Source organism: Pelodiscus sinensis, chromosome 13, assembly GCF_049634645.1.
Source record: "Pelodiscus sinensis isolate JC-2024 chromosome 13, ASM4963464v1, whole genome shotgun sequence".
Lineage (NCBI taxonomy): Eukaryota > Metazoa > Chordata > Testudines > Trionychidae > Pelodiscus > Pelodiscus sinensis.
The window spans coordinates 1,321,568-1,336,511 of record NC_134723.1 but is presented as its reverse complement, the minus strand read 5'-3'; the positions used below and the strand labels follow the sequence as shown (position 1 = coordinate 1,336,511).

Sequence of the window (14,944 nt, the reverse complement as noted above, 5' to 3'; positions counted from 1 at the left end):
CAAGCTGTGTCACTTGGCTCTCGCCGTCTTTACCTGGACCACTGCAGGTATTCAACAGGGGCCCTGTATGCAACTTGTGCATGCGGACAATGGACCAGCTCTCCGGAGTGGTGCCATCATCTCAGCCAAGACCTGAGCAACGCCAGGGCTTCGGCTTGCTCTTGCAGCTTCTTCGGAGGGACTTTGTCAAAGGAGTTTAAAAGGCCTTTTAAACATCCAAATAACTGGGACTCAGCTGGCACCACGATGCTGAGACATGAGTGCAGACAGACAGACGGAGGGAGCGCTGAACTGCAGTTCCTTTCCCTCAATGCTCTTCGCCTAGGGCTGTACAGTTCCACCCGCCTCTTTTCAGCAAGTCATCTGGCATTTAAATAAGGATCAGCATCACACTGCTTGCCCTGAGCACTATCCTGTAGAAATGGTGCAAAGCAAAGGCATGGGTCAGCCTAGGTGATCCAAGGGGCTTTAAGCAGAGGGGAGGCCATTTGATGCCTGGTAGGAGAGGCTGTTCCAGACACAGCGGGAGAAAGCACGAAGGAGGAACAGCCGAGCTCGGGGCACAGCATGCAAGCAGGCAGGAGTCTGGAGATGGTAGCTGGGCTAGCAGACCAGAAGGATGAGTGCGCCTTCCCAGGACAACCATTCCTAGGCGCTTGGGTTTGGAAACGCAGCTTACAAAGACGCAGTTCCTACACCTCCTCTGTCCCTCGACAGCTGATTTGCTGGCTGAACCAGCTGATGCCCACACTTCACTACAGGCAGCGATGCTGTTGGTACTCTCCTTCATGGCCCGACAGCCAGGCACTAAGATCACAGAACTGGCTGCAGAGCATCTGCTTAACCCTTACTGATGGCCGATGGCTCGACAAAAGGAATGGGGATTTCTGCAGGGCAGCCGGTGCAATGCCTCCCCTCACCGGATCCCAGGCCCTTCCAGCCACTGGCTCTGGGGCCACCCCCAAGCACATGGCCGTTTGCTAACATGCACTCAAGACGGCTCACTGAGCAATCCCTGGAGCATGCAGGCGCTGCAAGGCTCCAGGAAGCTGCTGGCCAATCGCAGAGCAAGCCCAGCTCTGCCAGCAAAGCTGCCCCATACCAAGCCCATACCCCAGATGCAAAAGGCAGATGGCTTGGGGCCCAAGCGATGCTGGTCTCTGCATGGCACCATCCTCCAGCTGCTCCAGGTCAGCACTGCACTAACCCCTCCGGGCCAGGAGCACTCAGACGGATTCCGAACTGGCACCTCTCTTACTCGCCACATAGACGCGAGGGTCACTCACATGCTCGCCAGCTATGGCCAGAGGTTCCCATTTACACAGGCCTCTTGCACCTTACAATCGCTGTCCCCCGCTGGCGAGCTCGACTCTGAAATCCATTTCCACCCCAGGCACTTGCTCTGTGCCTCCTCCTGGGCGCCTCCGGAGAGGGCCACTCCCGACGTCCGAGACAGCTGAGCCCTCCGCTTTGGCTCGGCAGGGCTGCTAGCACTGGACCTTGGTGGGGGACGGAAGAGCCCTGAAGCACATACTGGAAGGTGCAAATGTGTCCCTAGCCAGCATTCCTCTATGCTGCTCCTAGTCCTGGGGAACACCTTGCTTGCACTGAAAGAACAGCACCTGCCTTATGACCCTGGGGAAAGCAGCTGTTGGCACCGTCTGGAAGTTGCCTCTGGAACTTTCTAGAAATCTGGGGAAAACAGGGAGCAATTTAACAGGAGAGGGGGCTTGCTTTTTTCTGGTGAAAATATGTGCACGTCCCAAAGAGCTCTTTGTGCAACCAGGTGAACCCCTCTCAAACTGCCTGGCTTCTGAGACGCAGCTGGTCTCGGGTTCTGGAAACAAGAGTCCACTGTGCTACTGGGACAGTGTGTCATTGTTACAGGAGCGTCTCTCAGCAAAAGCCGTTTCGATTAGGTGGAATGACTCAGCTCTCGCGCTAGAAGGGCTGGTTTGTCAGAGCCTTACCTCGTGATCAGGGATCTCGGAGGATAGTGTTCTCCCCACGATGACCCCAGTCAAGTATGTCCAGCAGCGAGCTGTGTTGGCAAGGTTGTAGCCTCCTGTCTCCACCAGGAATTGTGAAATTAGGAAGGGGAAGGGGAGAGAACGAGAGAGCCCGTTTTAATGAAAGGAATGCATTGTGAGACGCAAGAGACTTGGTATCTGCCATGCAGAGGAACGAGGCTTTTTGGTTACTCTTCTCGGGTGGAGCACTGGAGTGGTATTTTTCACCTGTTGAATGCACATGCTTAGCTAAAGCAGTAAGTCACCTGAACTAAGGGAGACTTGCAAAATTGAACCCAGAGGTCACCTCAGCCATTGCACATGCAATATCATCTACTGCTCCAGCTTCGCTCCCAGGGATGCCTGCAAGCCTTTGACTCTGGGGCCAAGGAGGCATGCTGGGGAGGCAGAGGCTCATGCTCAGCATGGAAGGAGTTAGCAGGAGTGGAGCAGAGCCGACTAATCCGCTACAGCAGTTTGGGATCTGTTCTAACCCCCATTGGTGACCCACAGCGAAGTCACGGATAAACACCACTGAGCATTGCTGGTAAGATTTCCATTGGCCCCACCTCTCAGCATGCATGCCCCGAGGGGGGGACAAGAGGGGAATATGCTCTTCTTTAAAAGTGGTGAGAAACCATGGAGGCAATGGGAGCGGTGAAAGAACCCCAAGTAGGTTCAGCCCCAAATGAACACCCCCAAGTGGGGCTCCGCTAGTCACAAGGGCAGCACTGCCGATGTTCTTCCAGTCACACCACCCGGAGGCCTTTCCACGAGTGACGAGTAACAATCCAAACTCCGCTTTGGAAGAGTGGCACCGATTCTCACACTGCCCCTGCAGCCCCCACGGCCATCGTCACTGCTGGAACGGAGCCATCGGGGGAACGCAGTTCTGTTTTCCCTCAGACAGCGGCTACTTTGCTCACTTCTGGACAAGTGGCAGCTGAACCCCCTCCTCCGGGCCTCTCCTCACTCTCCCAGCCCGTTGGAACAGGGGACAGCCACCCAGCAACGGTGGCAGCGAGGGCAATTTTTAGGCCCGCTCTCTTGGCCATGCTGCTAGAGGATAACGTTAGCCCCCCAACGGTAGCTGCCACTCAGACCGCCGACGCTGTGGGCAAGGCATCTGCCAAAGGAAGCCGAGGAGATCCCTGGGACAGCGCTGGCACAGAATTGCTTGTTGGCTGAGTGGCAGAATGCGCTACAGGCCAAGCACGCAAGGGGCTTCCACCACAGCCAAACCTCTGGTTTACCAGGAATGCCACCAGTGCCCCCGAGAGCGGCCTGCTGCCAAAGGCGCCAGGCGAGGCTGGGAGCAGAGCGCCTGCCTTTCAAGAGAAGCCCTGCCGCACAGATCACAAGAGCTGGGGCTTAAAGCAGCCATTGAGCAGACAGGGTCAGAGGTCACTGGGGTTACCAGCTCTGATCTCTGGAGAAGCCAAGAAACCTTTAACCCAGGATCTGGGAGCCAGGGGCGGAGACTGGGATCTGCGGGCCCCAAGGAGGGGAAGCCTGTGTACTCAGTGTACCCCAGTGCCCTCTCCGGCCCTTCAGCTGCCCTTCTCAGCCGCCGCCGCTCCCAGGAGCAAAGGGGCTCGCTTTCCAAGAGCAGCATGAGCTACGGTGCACTTACCCCCGCCCAGGACGAGAGTCGCCAGCTGCCACTGGAGAACGTACTTCAGACACTTGCCAATCCCCACCGGAGTCATGTTGAATGAGCACATGGGGTCCCCAGCGATCGTATCTGCGCCCAGCTGGAGGACTACTGCTTCCGGGTTGAACGCCGTGTACACCTCCTTCAGCACACTGCAGGCAATAAACCAAAGCCGAGTTGCCCACAGGGCCAGAGACAGCTAACCCACCCCTTTACTCAGCCTTTCCAACCGCTGGCCAGGGTTTGCAGTCTGAGCAAAGGACTTTCCTGTTTCCAGAACACCGCTCTGGTCAGGCCTGGACTCTGCTCTCAGTCCCACGGTACACTAACCGGGCCTATGGGCAGTAAAGAAAGGGGCGGGCAGGGATTCTGCAGTACCAGATACACCAACAAAGATCCAGCCAGCGGCTCCAAAAATGTGGTCCACAGATCACCCGTGGGAAGAAATCGCTTCTGCTTCAGCAAAGAGGGAGAAAACTAAACGCAGATCTCCCTGGACCCCATGTGACAAACTAGGGAGCTGGTTTTGGGGAAGACTCCTTCCTGACAACCACCTCACGTTTCCCTGCGGGTCAGCAGGCGCATCAAGCATCGGCAGAACTCCAGCCGCGGCTGCACTAGCGCGTGGGCGCAGAACGGGGCAAGCCTCAGCCGTGTTAGTGTGTGGCTGCAAACACACGGAGCCGGGCGGCACTGTAGCGACTAGCCCATCTGAGCAGGAGCTTCCGTGGGGAAAAAGCACTTAGTCAGCTGCACCCCACCACGTGGCTTTTCCCAGGCAAGCTGGTGCCCGAATACAGCTGCTAGTCCCTAAGGTGCCCCAGGGCTCCTCGCTGTGACACGTGGACAGTCCAAGTGAGCTGCACAGGCCTGCAGGACCAAGGCCCGGGTGAAAGCACTACTTCCCTCCTCGGCGTGGGCTTGTCTCCCTGGGGCCAGTTCGCACCGTGCTGGGGGCCATGCAGGCACTGCTGCTGCACACGCACTGTCCCGAACGCACTCGGATCTTCTGCCGGGCAGCTTGCAGCGTGCAGCAACTTCAAGCAGGAAGCACACAGCAGACGCCCCTTCCAGGGGCTGGAGCGTGCAGAGTCTGCCAGGCCACGAGTGGCCAGTCCAGCGCCGTGCCAAGGGTGACAAGCTCAGGGAGCAGCCCAGCCCGGCCAAGCTGGGGTCAGCTACCTGCGCTTACAGCCCATCAGAGGAGCGTGGCCTGGCCTGGGGGCGTGTCTAGAGGCCTCCGTCCCAGGGCTCTCAGACCAGCATCTTTCAGCAGCTCTAAATTCACTCCCAGCACGGACGTGGCCGAGGATAAGTGCCCCTTTGTTCCATACGGAAAGGGCAGAAGAATGGGGCCTCCTGACTGGCACGCAGCTGGGAAGGGAGGGGGAGGAAACCTCTCCAGTGTCTCGAGTGAAAGATGAATGGAAACCAGAATGCCATGAGCAGGGACGAGGCAGACCCAGGAAGGGCTGGAGGCGTCAGACCTTCTCCTAGCTAGCCACGGGTGAATCTCAGCACGCTTTGTGGTTTTGAAACGTTTGGAAGAGTTCCCAACGTCTGGGCTTCTCTTCAAGCATTTACCTTGCCCGCTGAAAAACGAGCAACGGAATCGTCCCCAACCTTCCCGGGACAGCGCCCCGAACCCCCAACCATGGCCCCCCCACTCTCCTCCCACCTGCCACAGCACCCAACCTCACAGGCTGGCTCTGCCTCTCCCGTAGCCGAACCAGATCCTCATCTGACCGTGGGATGCTAAATAGCGGTTAATTGAACAGTCACGTACCCTCCTGAATTCTGATTGGTTAGTCGACTGTTCTATAGTCCACGGGCAGGGCCGGCAGCCGGTGTGCTCTGGCCTCGCTCCCAACAAGCCCCCTGCCACAGCAGCGCGAGGGGCCAGCGGGAGCTGGTCCACAAGGGGAGCCCGCTGAAAAACCAGCTCCCCTCACAGACCGGCTGCCTGTCGCCCAGTGCTGCCTCTGATACAGAGGCAGCAGTGTGGGGTGGCAGCAGCCCATCGGCGGGGGGTTGGACGCTGTTCAGTAGCCCCTATGGGACGCCTATGGGGGCAGGCAACTGACCATCACAGAACATCCTCCCCACAAACATGTTTTCCTGGCACCAAGACAAAAGGGACCGCGTGGAGAATGGGCTCTCTTCTCACTCCAGGAGCCGTCTCCCTAGTGCCGGGCGAGGCACACTCATTAGGACGGGGGCCAGGGAAAGCCCTGAAAACGAAGCTGCCCCTGGCACCCAACCCTAACCCTGCACCATCTTCAACCCGGGGAAGGGGCTGGGCAACCGCACTCTGCCCCGGGCCCCGCCTCCCTCTGCCTCCTTCCACCCAGCTTTGCTGGTCTCTGGCAGCCTTCAGCTACACTATTGTAAGGACCTATCAGACTTGTAAAAGATCAAAGGTCCTGCCTCGGCCTCCGCGCCACACTGCAGCAATTACTAACAATGTCATTGAACCGGGTTCAGAGCTGCCCTACACAATTATCCAAACGCCATACCGCCCGGGAGCAGGCAGGAGTGTCTCTTCTAACACAGAAGCGTTCACACACGTGCACTATTATTTAGAGAGGCCAGTTCAAAGTGCACATGGTTTAACGCCCTTTTTATTCCTTTATCTCGTTGTGCTGCAACAGATCCGTCCTAGAGGATGAGGAAGGCTGTTGCCGCCAAGACGGAGGAACGTGGCATGGGTCTGCCTCACTTCTTACTGGGGCTGTGTCCAGACTCCATGCCTCCGTCGACGGAGGCATGTAGATTAGCCAGATCGGAAGAGGGAAATGAAGCCGCGATTAAAATAATCGCGGCTTCATTTAAATTTAAATGGCTGCCCCGATCTGCCGATCAGCTGTTTGTCGGCAGATCGGGAGAGTCTGGACGCGATGCCCCGACAAAGAAGCCTTTCTTCATCGACACAGGTAAGCCTCGTGAAACCAGGTTTACCTGTGTCGATGAAGAAAGGCTTCTTTGTCGGGGCATCGCGTCCAGACTCCCCCGATCTGCCGACAAACAGCTGATCGGCAGATCGGGGCAGCCATTTAAATTTAAATGAAGCCGCGATTATTTTAATCGCGGCTTCATTTCCCTCTTCCGATGTGGCTAATCTACATGCCTCCGTCGACGGAGGCATGGAGTCTGGACACAGCCTGGGACTCGGCTGCGGGAAGGCCGAAGAGCAAGCGCGGAGTCTGGCTACTGGCCAGAGGAAAAGCGGCCAATGAGCAGGGCCCGTCTCGCCAGCAGGGGTCACTGGTGAGAAGAATACAAGGAAATACTTGGCAGAGGGAGTAGTCCCGTTTACAGAATTCATTGTCTCAGAAGGTCGCAGGAGCCAACCCATGACTGCTTGGGAAATGGATAATTGACTCCATGGTTATTGTTCTAGCTCTGAAAAAAAAGGCAGACGGAAGGGACCTTTTAGCTCCTTTAATGCTCTCCAGGGCAAGCCAAGGTTTTCCCACTTAGTACATTTGACTTCACAACTGTTTTATCAGGAGATTTTCAGTGTGCTCTGTTTGAATAGTTTTACATTCGGGTTTAAATCCCAACCTGAGTCACAAGTAAAACAAGGGGTGGGGCCCTTACTGGATGAGGGAGGTAACCTAGTGACAGATGACGTGGGGAAAGCTGACGTACTCAAGGCTTTCTTTGCCTCTGTCTTCACGGACAAGGTCAGCTCCCAGACTAATGCGCTAGGCAACGCAGTATGGGAAGGAGGCGGGCAGCCCTCGGTGGGGAAAGAACAAGTTAGGAACTATTTAGAAAAGCTAAACATGCACAAATCCATGGGTATGGACTTAATGCATCCGAGGGTACTGAGGGAGTTGGCAAATGTCATTGCGGAGCCTTTGGCCATTATCTTTGAAAACTTGTGGAGATCGGGAGAGATCCTGGATGATTGGAAAAAGGCAAATGTAGCGCCCATCTTTAAAAAGGGAAGAAGGACAATCCAGGGAACTACAGACCAGTCAGTCTTACCTTAGTCCCTGGAAAAATCATGGAGGGGTCCTCAAGGAATCCATTCTGAAGCACTTGGAAGAGGGGAAAGTGATCAGGAATAGTCAACATGGATTCACCAAGGGAAAGTCCTGCCTGACCAACCTGATTAGCTTCTATGATGAGGTAACTGGCTCTGTGGACGTGGGAAAGTCAGTGGATGTGATAGACCTTGACTTTAGCAAGGCTTTTTATACAGTCTCCCACAATATTCTTGCCAGCAAATTAAGGGAATATGGATTGGATAAATGGACTGCAAGATGGATAGAAAGCTGGCTAGACTGTCGGGCCCAGTGGGTAGTGATCAACAGCTCAATGTCAGGTTGGCGGTCGGTTTCTAGCGGAGTGCCCCAAGGATCTGTTCTAGGGCTGATTTTGTTCAGCATCTTTATGAATGACCTGGCTGAGGGGATGGATTGCACCCTCAGCAAGTTTGCAGATGACACTAAGCTGAGGTAGAGGTAGATACGCCGGAGGGCAGGGATAGGGTCCAGAGGAACCTAGACAGATTAGAGGTTTGGGCCAAAGGAAATCTGATGAGGTTCAACAAGGACAAGTGCAGAGTCCTGCCCTTGGGAGGGAAGAATCCCAAGTATTGTTACAGGCTGGGGAACAACCAGCTAAGTAGTAGTTCTGCAGAAAAGGACCTGGGGGGTACAGTGGATGAGAAGCTGGATATGAGCCAACAGGGCGCCCTTGTAGCCAAGAAGGCTAGTGGCATACTCGGGTGCATTAGGAGGAGCATTTCCAGCAGATCCAGAGAAGTGATTATTCCCCTTTATTCGGCTCTGGTGAGGCCACATCTGAAATATTGTGTCCAGTTCTGGGCCCCCCCACGATCGAAAGGATGTGGATGCATTGGAGAAGGTCCAGCGGAGGGCGACCAAATGGGGCTGGAGCATACGACCTATGAGGGGAGACTGAGGGATTTGGGTTTGATTAGTCTGCAGAAGAGCAAGGGGGGATTTGAGAGCAGCCTTCAACTTCCTGAAGGGAGGTTCCAAAGAGGATGGAGAGAGGCTGTTCTCAGTGGGGGCAGATGGCAACACAAGGAGCAATGGGCTCAAGTTACAGAGGGGGAGGTCCAGGTTGGATATTAGGAAAAACTATTTCCCTAGGAGGGTGGTGAAGCACTGGGATGGGTTCCCTAGGGAAGTAGTGGAGTCTCCATCCCTAGAGGTGTTTAAGTCTCAGCTTGACAAAGCCCTGGCCGGGTTGATTTAGTTGGGATTGGTCCTGCCTAGAGCAGGACTTGATGACTCCTGAGGTCTCTTCCAGCTCTGTGATTCTATGAATTTGATGGCCCCTTCCCTACTCCTGGTTGGATGTTTATTGCAATCCTGAAATCACCTTGTCCACTGACTCCGCATGCTCAGAAGTGATCCACGACCGGAATACTGGAGGTGGTGGGGGAGGTCCGGTCGTTCATAGGTCTGGACAGACATGTATTGACAGGGCTGATTTGGGAAGCTTGCACAAGGACTGCTGATGGTGTGTCTTGAGCTAGCAACTGGTGCAACTCCTGACTTTCACAAGCACTAGTGCTAGCCTGACACACAACTGCATGCAGCAGCACCCTCAGATTAATCGCCTTTACACAAGAGCAGGCCCTCCCTGGATTTCACTGCTAGCTAGACAGACTGATTCAGTGGTTCGTGCCATGCACCTGGGAAGGGGCAGCATTAGACTCCTTAGAACCCAGCGTTCCAATTCCAGCAAAGATGGCTCAGTCCTTCTTGGATAGATCAGTCCAATGGAGCTTTGCAAACCCCCATAACCACGTCCCTCTCTGTATGGACACCAGAGAGCCCACGGCACTTATTCCAAGACTGGATATTGCCCCAGTGTGCTTGATTAAAATTGTACCCCTGGGCCCCTCAGAGTACACACCCCATAGAACAGGGTGCTTGTGCCCCCTACCCACAGGTGGATGCCATTGCTGTTGGGTGCTTCTGTAGCTACAAGGTGAGCTCACTAGTGAAGACAGCCCTGTGTCTATAAACTGACACCGTACATGGGGCCAAAACGTAAGTCACAAAAAGATTATTATTAAAAACCTGCCCCGGTTTTGTTCTCTGAAATGCTCCGTTCAAATAAATAGAAAACGGATCTCACGTCTCGCAGATCTGGTAATATTTCTCATCCCGAACGCCATCCTGGAGAGGTACGTTGACACTGTAATATCGCCCCTTCCCCAGGCCAACGTCAGTCACATCTCCTGTTCCTGAGGGACAAAAACAAACCCAAACTATCAGTCAGCTAAGGAGAAAACAAGCACAGTAACATCAGCTGCAGATCTGGGAGGGGAAGAACTGATGGCCAGCATGCTTTCAGAGAGGGCTCCGATCTACTTCCAACAGGGGAGCTTCTGGAGTTACCTCGGCCAAGAATCATCTGCCACGGGGCATGGGCTTTCACACTTCAAACCCTGCAAACTACAGCCCTGGAGAGAGGCCAGACACTGCAACCCATTAGCAACAGTGGGAGTGGAAGTGAGAGTGCCAGGCCTCCACGCAGGCTGCTAAAGCGGCAGTGGCAGACTCAGATGGCAAAGGGAGGGAGCAAAAGGGCTTTGGTAAAAGCCGCTGACCTAGTCAGGTGTCAAGGCTCTACATTTTCAAAGGCTTGTAGTAAATATTAGGTTGCCAAGCAATTACAAATGTTTTTGCTCAATAATCATCAAAACGTACTTAATATTTGTGGGTGCATTCTACGTTTTCAAACGTATTGATGTAAGTTACAACCCATAACACGACGCGGACAGAGCTCACTTTAGATTTATTTTTTGCAGTGCAAATATTTGTAATAAACAACCAGCATGTTGCACAATTCACCTAATACAAGTACCGTAGTGCAATCTTTATCATGCAAGTTGGACTTGCAAATGCAGAACTATGTGAAAAAATCACCGGAAAACTCAAACAAAGTGTGAGCGCCTAGAACAAGTTAGTTTACCTTTGCAGGAGATACTGCTACCTGCTTCTTGTTCACTGCGTCACCTGGAAGTGAGAACAGGCGTTCACCAGGCACTGCAGCAGCCCATCTCACTAGAGATGCACTAATGATTCAGACGTCCCTATAAGCTGCGCCCCCATTCCAGAAGCCAGGCACCCATGCTGACGATGGCTTCCGCTCAGTAACATCCAAAGCAGAGCGACCGACCCACCAGCCGAGTCAGGGGCCTTCAGCAGAAGGCAGATTTGCCTTTTTTCGGTTCAGGGTTTATAGTTTGGTTCAAAATGCGAGAATGTGGAAAGCAATCTACAGACAGAAGGTGCACCGCAGGCTAAGGAGACTGCGCTACGATAGTTGTATGAGCTCACTCTTTGGATTCTCCTTTGTACTCAGAACACCATTGTGCACAGTGAAATGTGCACCGTGACTGCGTCGGAACGGAAATCAGCACAGCCGAAAGGCGCTCGGTACTGGCGCCCAAGCTGGAGAGAAAAGTTCCTCTCTCAGCAAGGCGGTTAGCTCTGGAGAGCAGGGCCTGTCTCACCTTGGGCTTTGCTCGGCTGTGCACTGGCTCCCATATCCACACGCTCCGCTCTGGCCAAATGCAGTGGTGCTTTCCACAGGCAATGGCTGGCCCGTCCGACCAGCCTAAGGCCTGAATGCCGCCTGCACGCAGGCTGCCAACTTGCCTACTCCGCAGCGAGCACACAGGTCATTTGGACACCAACAGCTCTCTGACCCTCCATCCCCCACGCGCCCTGGGCACACAAGTTCTCCGGCAATCCGGGAAAGGATCAGGGAGCAGCTCAGCTTCCTGCAGTGCTAAGAACGAGGCGACGGGCCCCCCAGAAGTCCCAGCAATGGACATGGGGAGCCCAGCACCTGTGTGGACAGTCACTGGAGTACGGCATGGCTGCTCACACCCGGGCTAGGCCAACCCACATGCCAAACCTCTGCATTAACCTGGCAGTGAGAAGTGTCTGCAGAGCACCTGGCAAAAGGGGATTCCATGGGGGCCGGGCACCTGGCAGAAGCAGGTCCCGTGGGGGCCGGGCACCTGACAGAAGCGGGTCCCATGGGAACTTCTGGGCATTACCAGTAACTGGTCAGAGTCTGCAAAAACACGGTGCATGCCCCACAACAAAGCCACACTCAGGGCTTCCGATTTTCACTGTAAGCAACACACAGCAATAGCAAACCAGACCCGCTGCTTGTATTCCAGGGCTCGTCCTCTCAGAGCAGCACTGCAGACTGCACATGTAGTGCACTAATTAGCCAGCGGCGACCCTGCTGCACTTTACTGTGGCGCTGGGTAACACGGGCTTGGGGAAGCAAAGCACGAGTAGTGACATTATGAACTCCTGCAAAGCAGACGCTTGGCTCTAGTGGTTACAGCAGCAGAGAATCTGGCCCGGGGTTTGCAGGCCGGCAGCTATTCTCGAGCGGCTCTGGCAGCGACGCTGCTGGCAAACATGCAGTGAAGGGACAGCTCCAGAGACGTGCTATTTTGGGCTCAGTCCTGTGAGGTGCCGAGTCCACTGGCTCCGATCCAGTACAGCTCTTAAGCATGTGCTGAACTTTAAGCACCTAAGTCGTCCCGAGGAAATCGATGGGATTGTTAAACGCTCCAAATGAAGCACGTGTGTTGTGCTGGCTCGGGGCGGGGCAGGATATGACGAAGATAAAGCTGATCTTAAGAGCTCTGTCTGGCTCCCTAGGAATCGATTCCTAGCACTGCACTGGAAGGGATTTAGACAGATTCACTGAGCATTTACAGTGCACTCGGCTCAGATGGTAAACACTAGACTCGCCAGTTTCACACACAAACAACAAAGAGTCGGGTGGCACCTTAAAGACTAGGCAAACTGGGCTCCAGGTTACTTCTGCTGAAACAGACGAAGCCTCCAAAACAGTCTGACACAGGGTTTCTGCACGGCTCTGCTGAGTTTGGGTTGCTAACAGTGCAAGGACGTGGGAACTGTCTTTACATTCCGTTACAAAAGCTGACATGAATTGAGGTGTGTCAGATTATTTAACGCTAACATTAAAAACTGGCTACGGGTTTTCTTTAAACAAAACACCTGCCTGAATCCCCATGGTAGAATCCTCCCTGGGCTGCGTACAGCCCAAGCTGAGCCTCATGTCTCCTGGCTGCCAGCACCTTGCACTGCAGGAAGTGTAGACACAGCGGTTCCCAGCCTTCCTCTCCTGAAAAAGGCACAAGCCAGGGTGCCTGGCATCTCACTGCCCACTCCCCTCCAACGGTGCCCGCAGGGTGAGGTTGCTCTCAGTGCCCCTTCTGGGCTGGCGCTCCGGACCCCAGCCCAGGCAAAGAGCGGCAGCACTGGAACGGACCCAGCAGGGTCCCTTGAGGCGTAGTGTCAGGGAGAGGCTGAGGAAGTGCAGTACTGACTGTGCACACTGTTCTGGGGAAAAAAGACGCAGAAACAGGGAGGGGGGGAAGCTGGAAAGAGGGACAGGGAAAGGACTTAACCCAAATGCAGAAACTCTGCTGGTTCGTGAAAACGGAAGTTTGCTTGCCTGGGAAAAATCCTGGGGAAAACTTATGCAGCGACACAGTCATGACTTTGGAGGTGAAACTGAAGGCATCTTCCACCCCTGCCAGAGAGAGAGAAGGAGCAGCTCAGGCGTCAATGGTTCACAAGCTACACATTACGAAGGAAACGCAAGCGCATGCCCCAACCAAGCAACGGGGGGAGGGCAGATCCGACCCAGTCAATGCACGTGGGGACTTAGCGCACGGAGACAAGTTCAAATGTAATGCGGGTCACAAGCCACATGAGTTTTGCTGGTCTCAGCCTCGTCTGCACATCCAGGCCTGGCAAAAGCCAGCAGCCTCGGGCTTGCCTGCTCCCACTGGAAGAGCAGAGGGCAGCCTGCAGCTCAGAATTGGGGTGCCCCAGGACAGCCTGACTCCTGATTAGAACCAGCGCGACGGGCCTCTCCCCTTCTGCAGCACACCAGTTCCAGCCCTCTTTGTAGCATGCACAGACAACGGAAAAAAGGTTGCACAAGACTTAACACAAACCAAATGTGGGGGGGAACGGACTAAAATGAAACACGCCGTAAAAGTTAGAGAGCAGGAAACGTTAAATAGGGTTGAAATAATGGCCCCAAAGCTTCAGCAAGGCCCAGTCCCGCTTTCCTTTTATGGAATCATCAGTCAGTGCTGACTGCTGCAGCCTCACAAGTCTGCACCGAGGCAGCAATGGCCGTGAGACAGTCCTGCACTCCGTGTGCAAGGGGAGGGGCAGCGTGCGCTGGAGACCCTGGGCGGAGGGGCTTAAGAGAATCAGAGCTTGCTGCTTGGAATAGCTACGCTGCTCAGAACATCAGCACAAGGCCTCGGGTTGCAATAATCAGGCACAACCCCCAGGGGCAAGGCACTCACCAGAATGCAGGCATCTAAACTCTCCCTGCAGTCGATGGCTAGAGAGCTTGAAGAGCTGGGCCTAAGCGAGCGGAGGGACCTGCACCTCGTACCCTTCTTCGTCGCAAGGCAAGAGCCGCCCTCGAGGCGTCTCCTCCACACACAAGGCAGTGCCTCACTGCTGCTCACTCCCCCAGGGCACTGACGATCCCCCACCCCGCCCCAGCTCTTCACCGATACCAACCCATGTGAATCAGTCGTGCGCCCCATCGACCTGGATCTCGCCTGCCCGACAAAGACTCAACTCACTGAAGACTCCAGTCGTGGAGATTGGAGCAAACAGTTAAAAGAATCGGCCTGACTTGTACCGGCCCCCTGAAAGCGCAGAAGCCATCTCAAGGTCTGGCTAGACCCCCAGCCAACTGCGGCAAACCTCCACGAGTGAGAAGGCTGGGACTGCTCTGGATGCACCAATCCAGACCCTTACCTCTGAGGGTACCGCCACGCCCTCAGCATGGGAGAGCACCTTCAACCGGGATCAGCTGTGCGGCGGGTTCCCCTTTGAAACGCCACCTCCGCACGTTTCAAAGGGGCCGCCGTGGAGCCCGGGGTCAGCGCAGCATTACCATTACCCCACAACCTGGGGTCAGCTGGGGACTCCCCAGCTGACCCTGGGTTCTGCAAACCCCCCGGGCTCCATGGCTTTGAAATGCACAAGAGCCCCCGCTGGGGAGACTTGTACATTTCAAAGCAGGCACCCCATGCAGCCCAGAGTCAGGGGACTTCTGGCCAGCCCCAGGCTGCCTGCAGATTTCCGCATTCCTCCTTGGAAATGTCCAAGAGCCTATCAACTAGTCTTTTCCAGGAGGGGCCCTAAGCTGCATCGCCTGCTCCCTCCCCTCCTACCCCTAAATAGTCAAAATA

General features: G+C 55.0%; 1 protein-coding gene across 18 annotated transcripts in view; it reads right to left on the bottom strand.

The window, feature by feature from the left end:
* Positions 1–14,944, bottom strand: part of HDAC8 (histone deacetylase 8) — a 50,289-nt gene that overhangs the window by 21,035 nt on the left and 14,310 nt on the right. For 7 of the 18 annotated variants that reach the window (XM_075896558.1, XM_075896566.1, XM_075896570.1 and 4 more), the window contains 2 exons: positions 13,171–13,248; positions 9,790–9,898 (listed from right to left, as the gene is read on the bottom strand). In XM_075896558.1, coding sequence (XP_075752673.1) covers positions 9,790–9,898; positions 13,171–13,248 — 187 coding nt within the window. Of the gene's footprint in view, positions 1–1,970; positions 2,066–3,642; positions 3,816–9,789; positions 9,899–10,629; positions 10,674–13,170; positions 13,249–14,944 lie in introns of those variants that run through there. The other 11 variants (XR_012895617.1, XM_075896563.1, XM_075896565.1 and 8 more) reach the window with 5 other exon arrangements.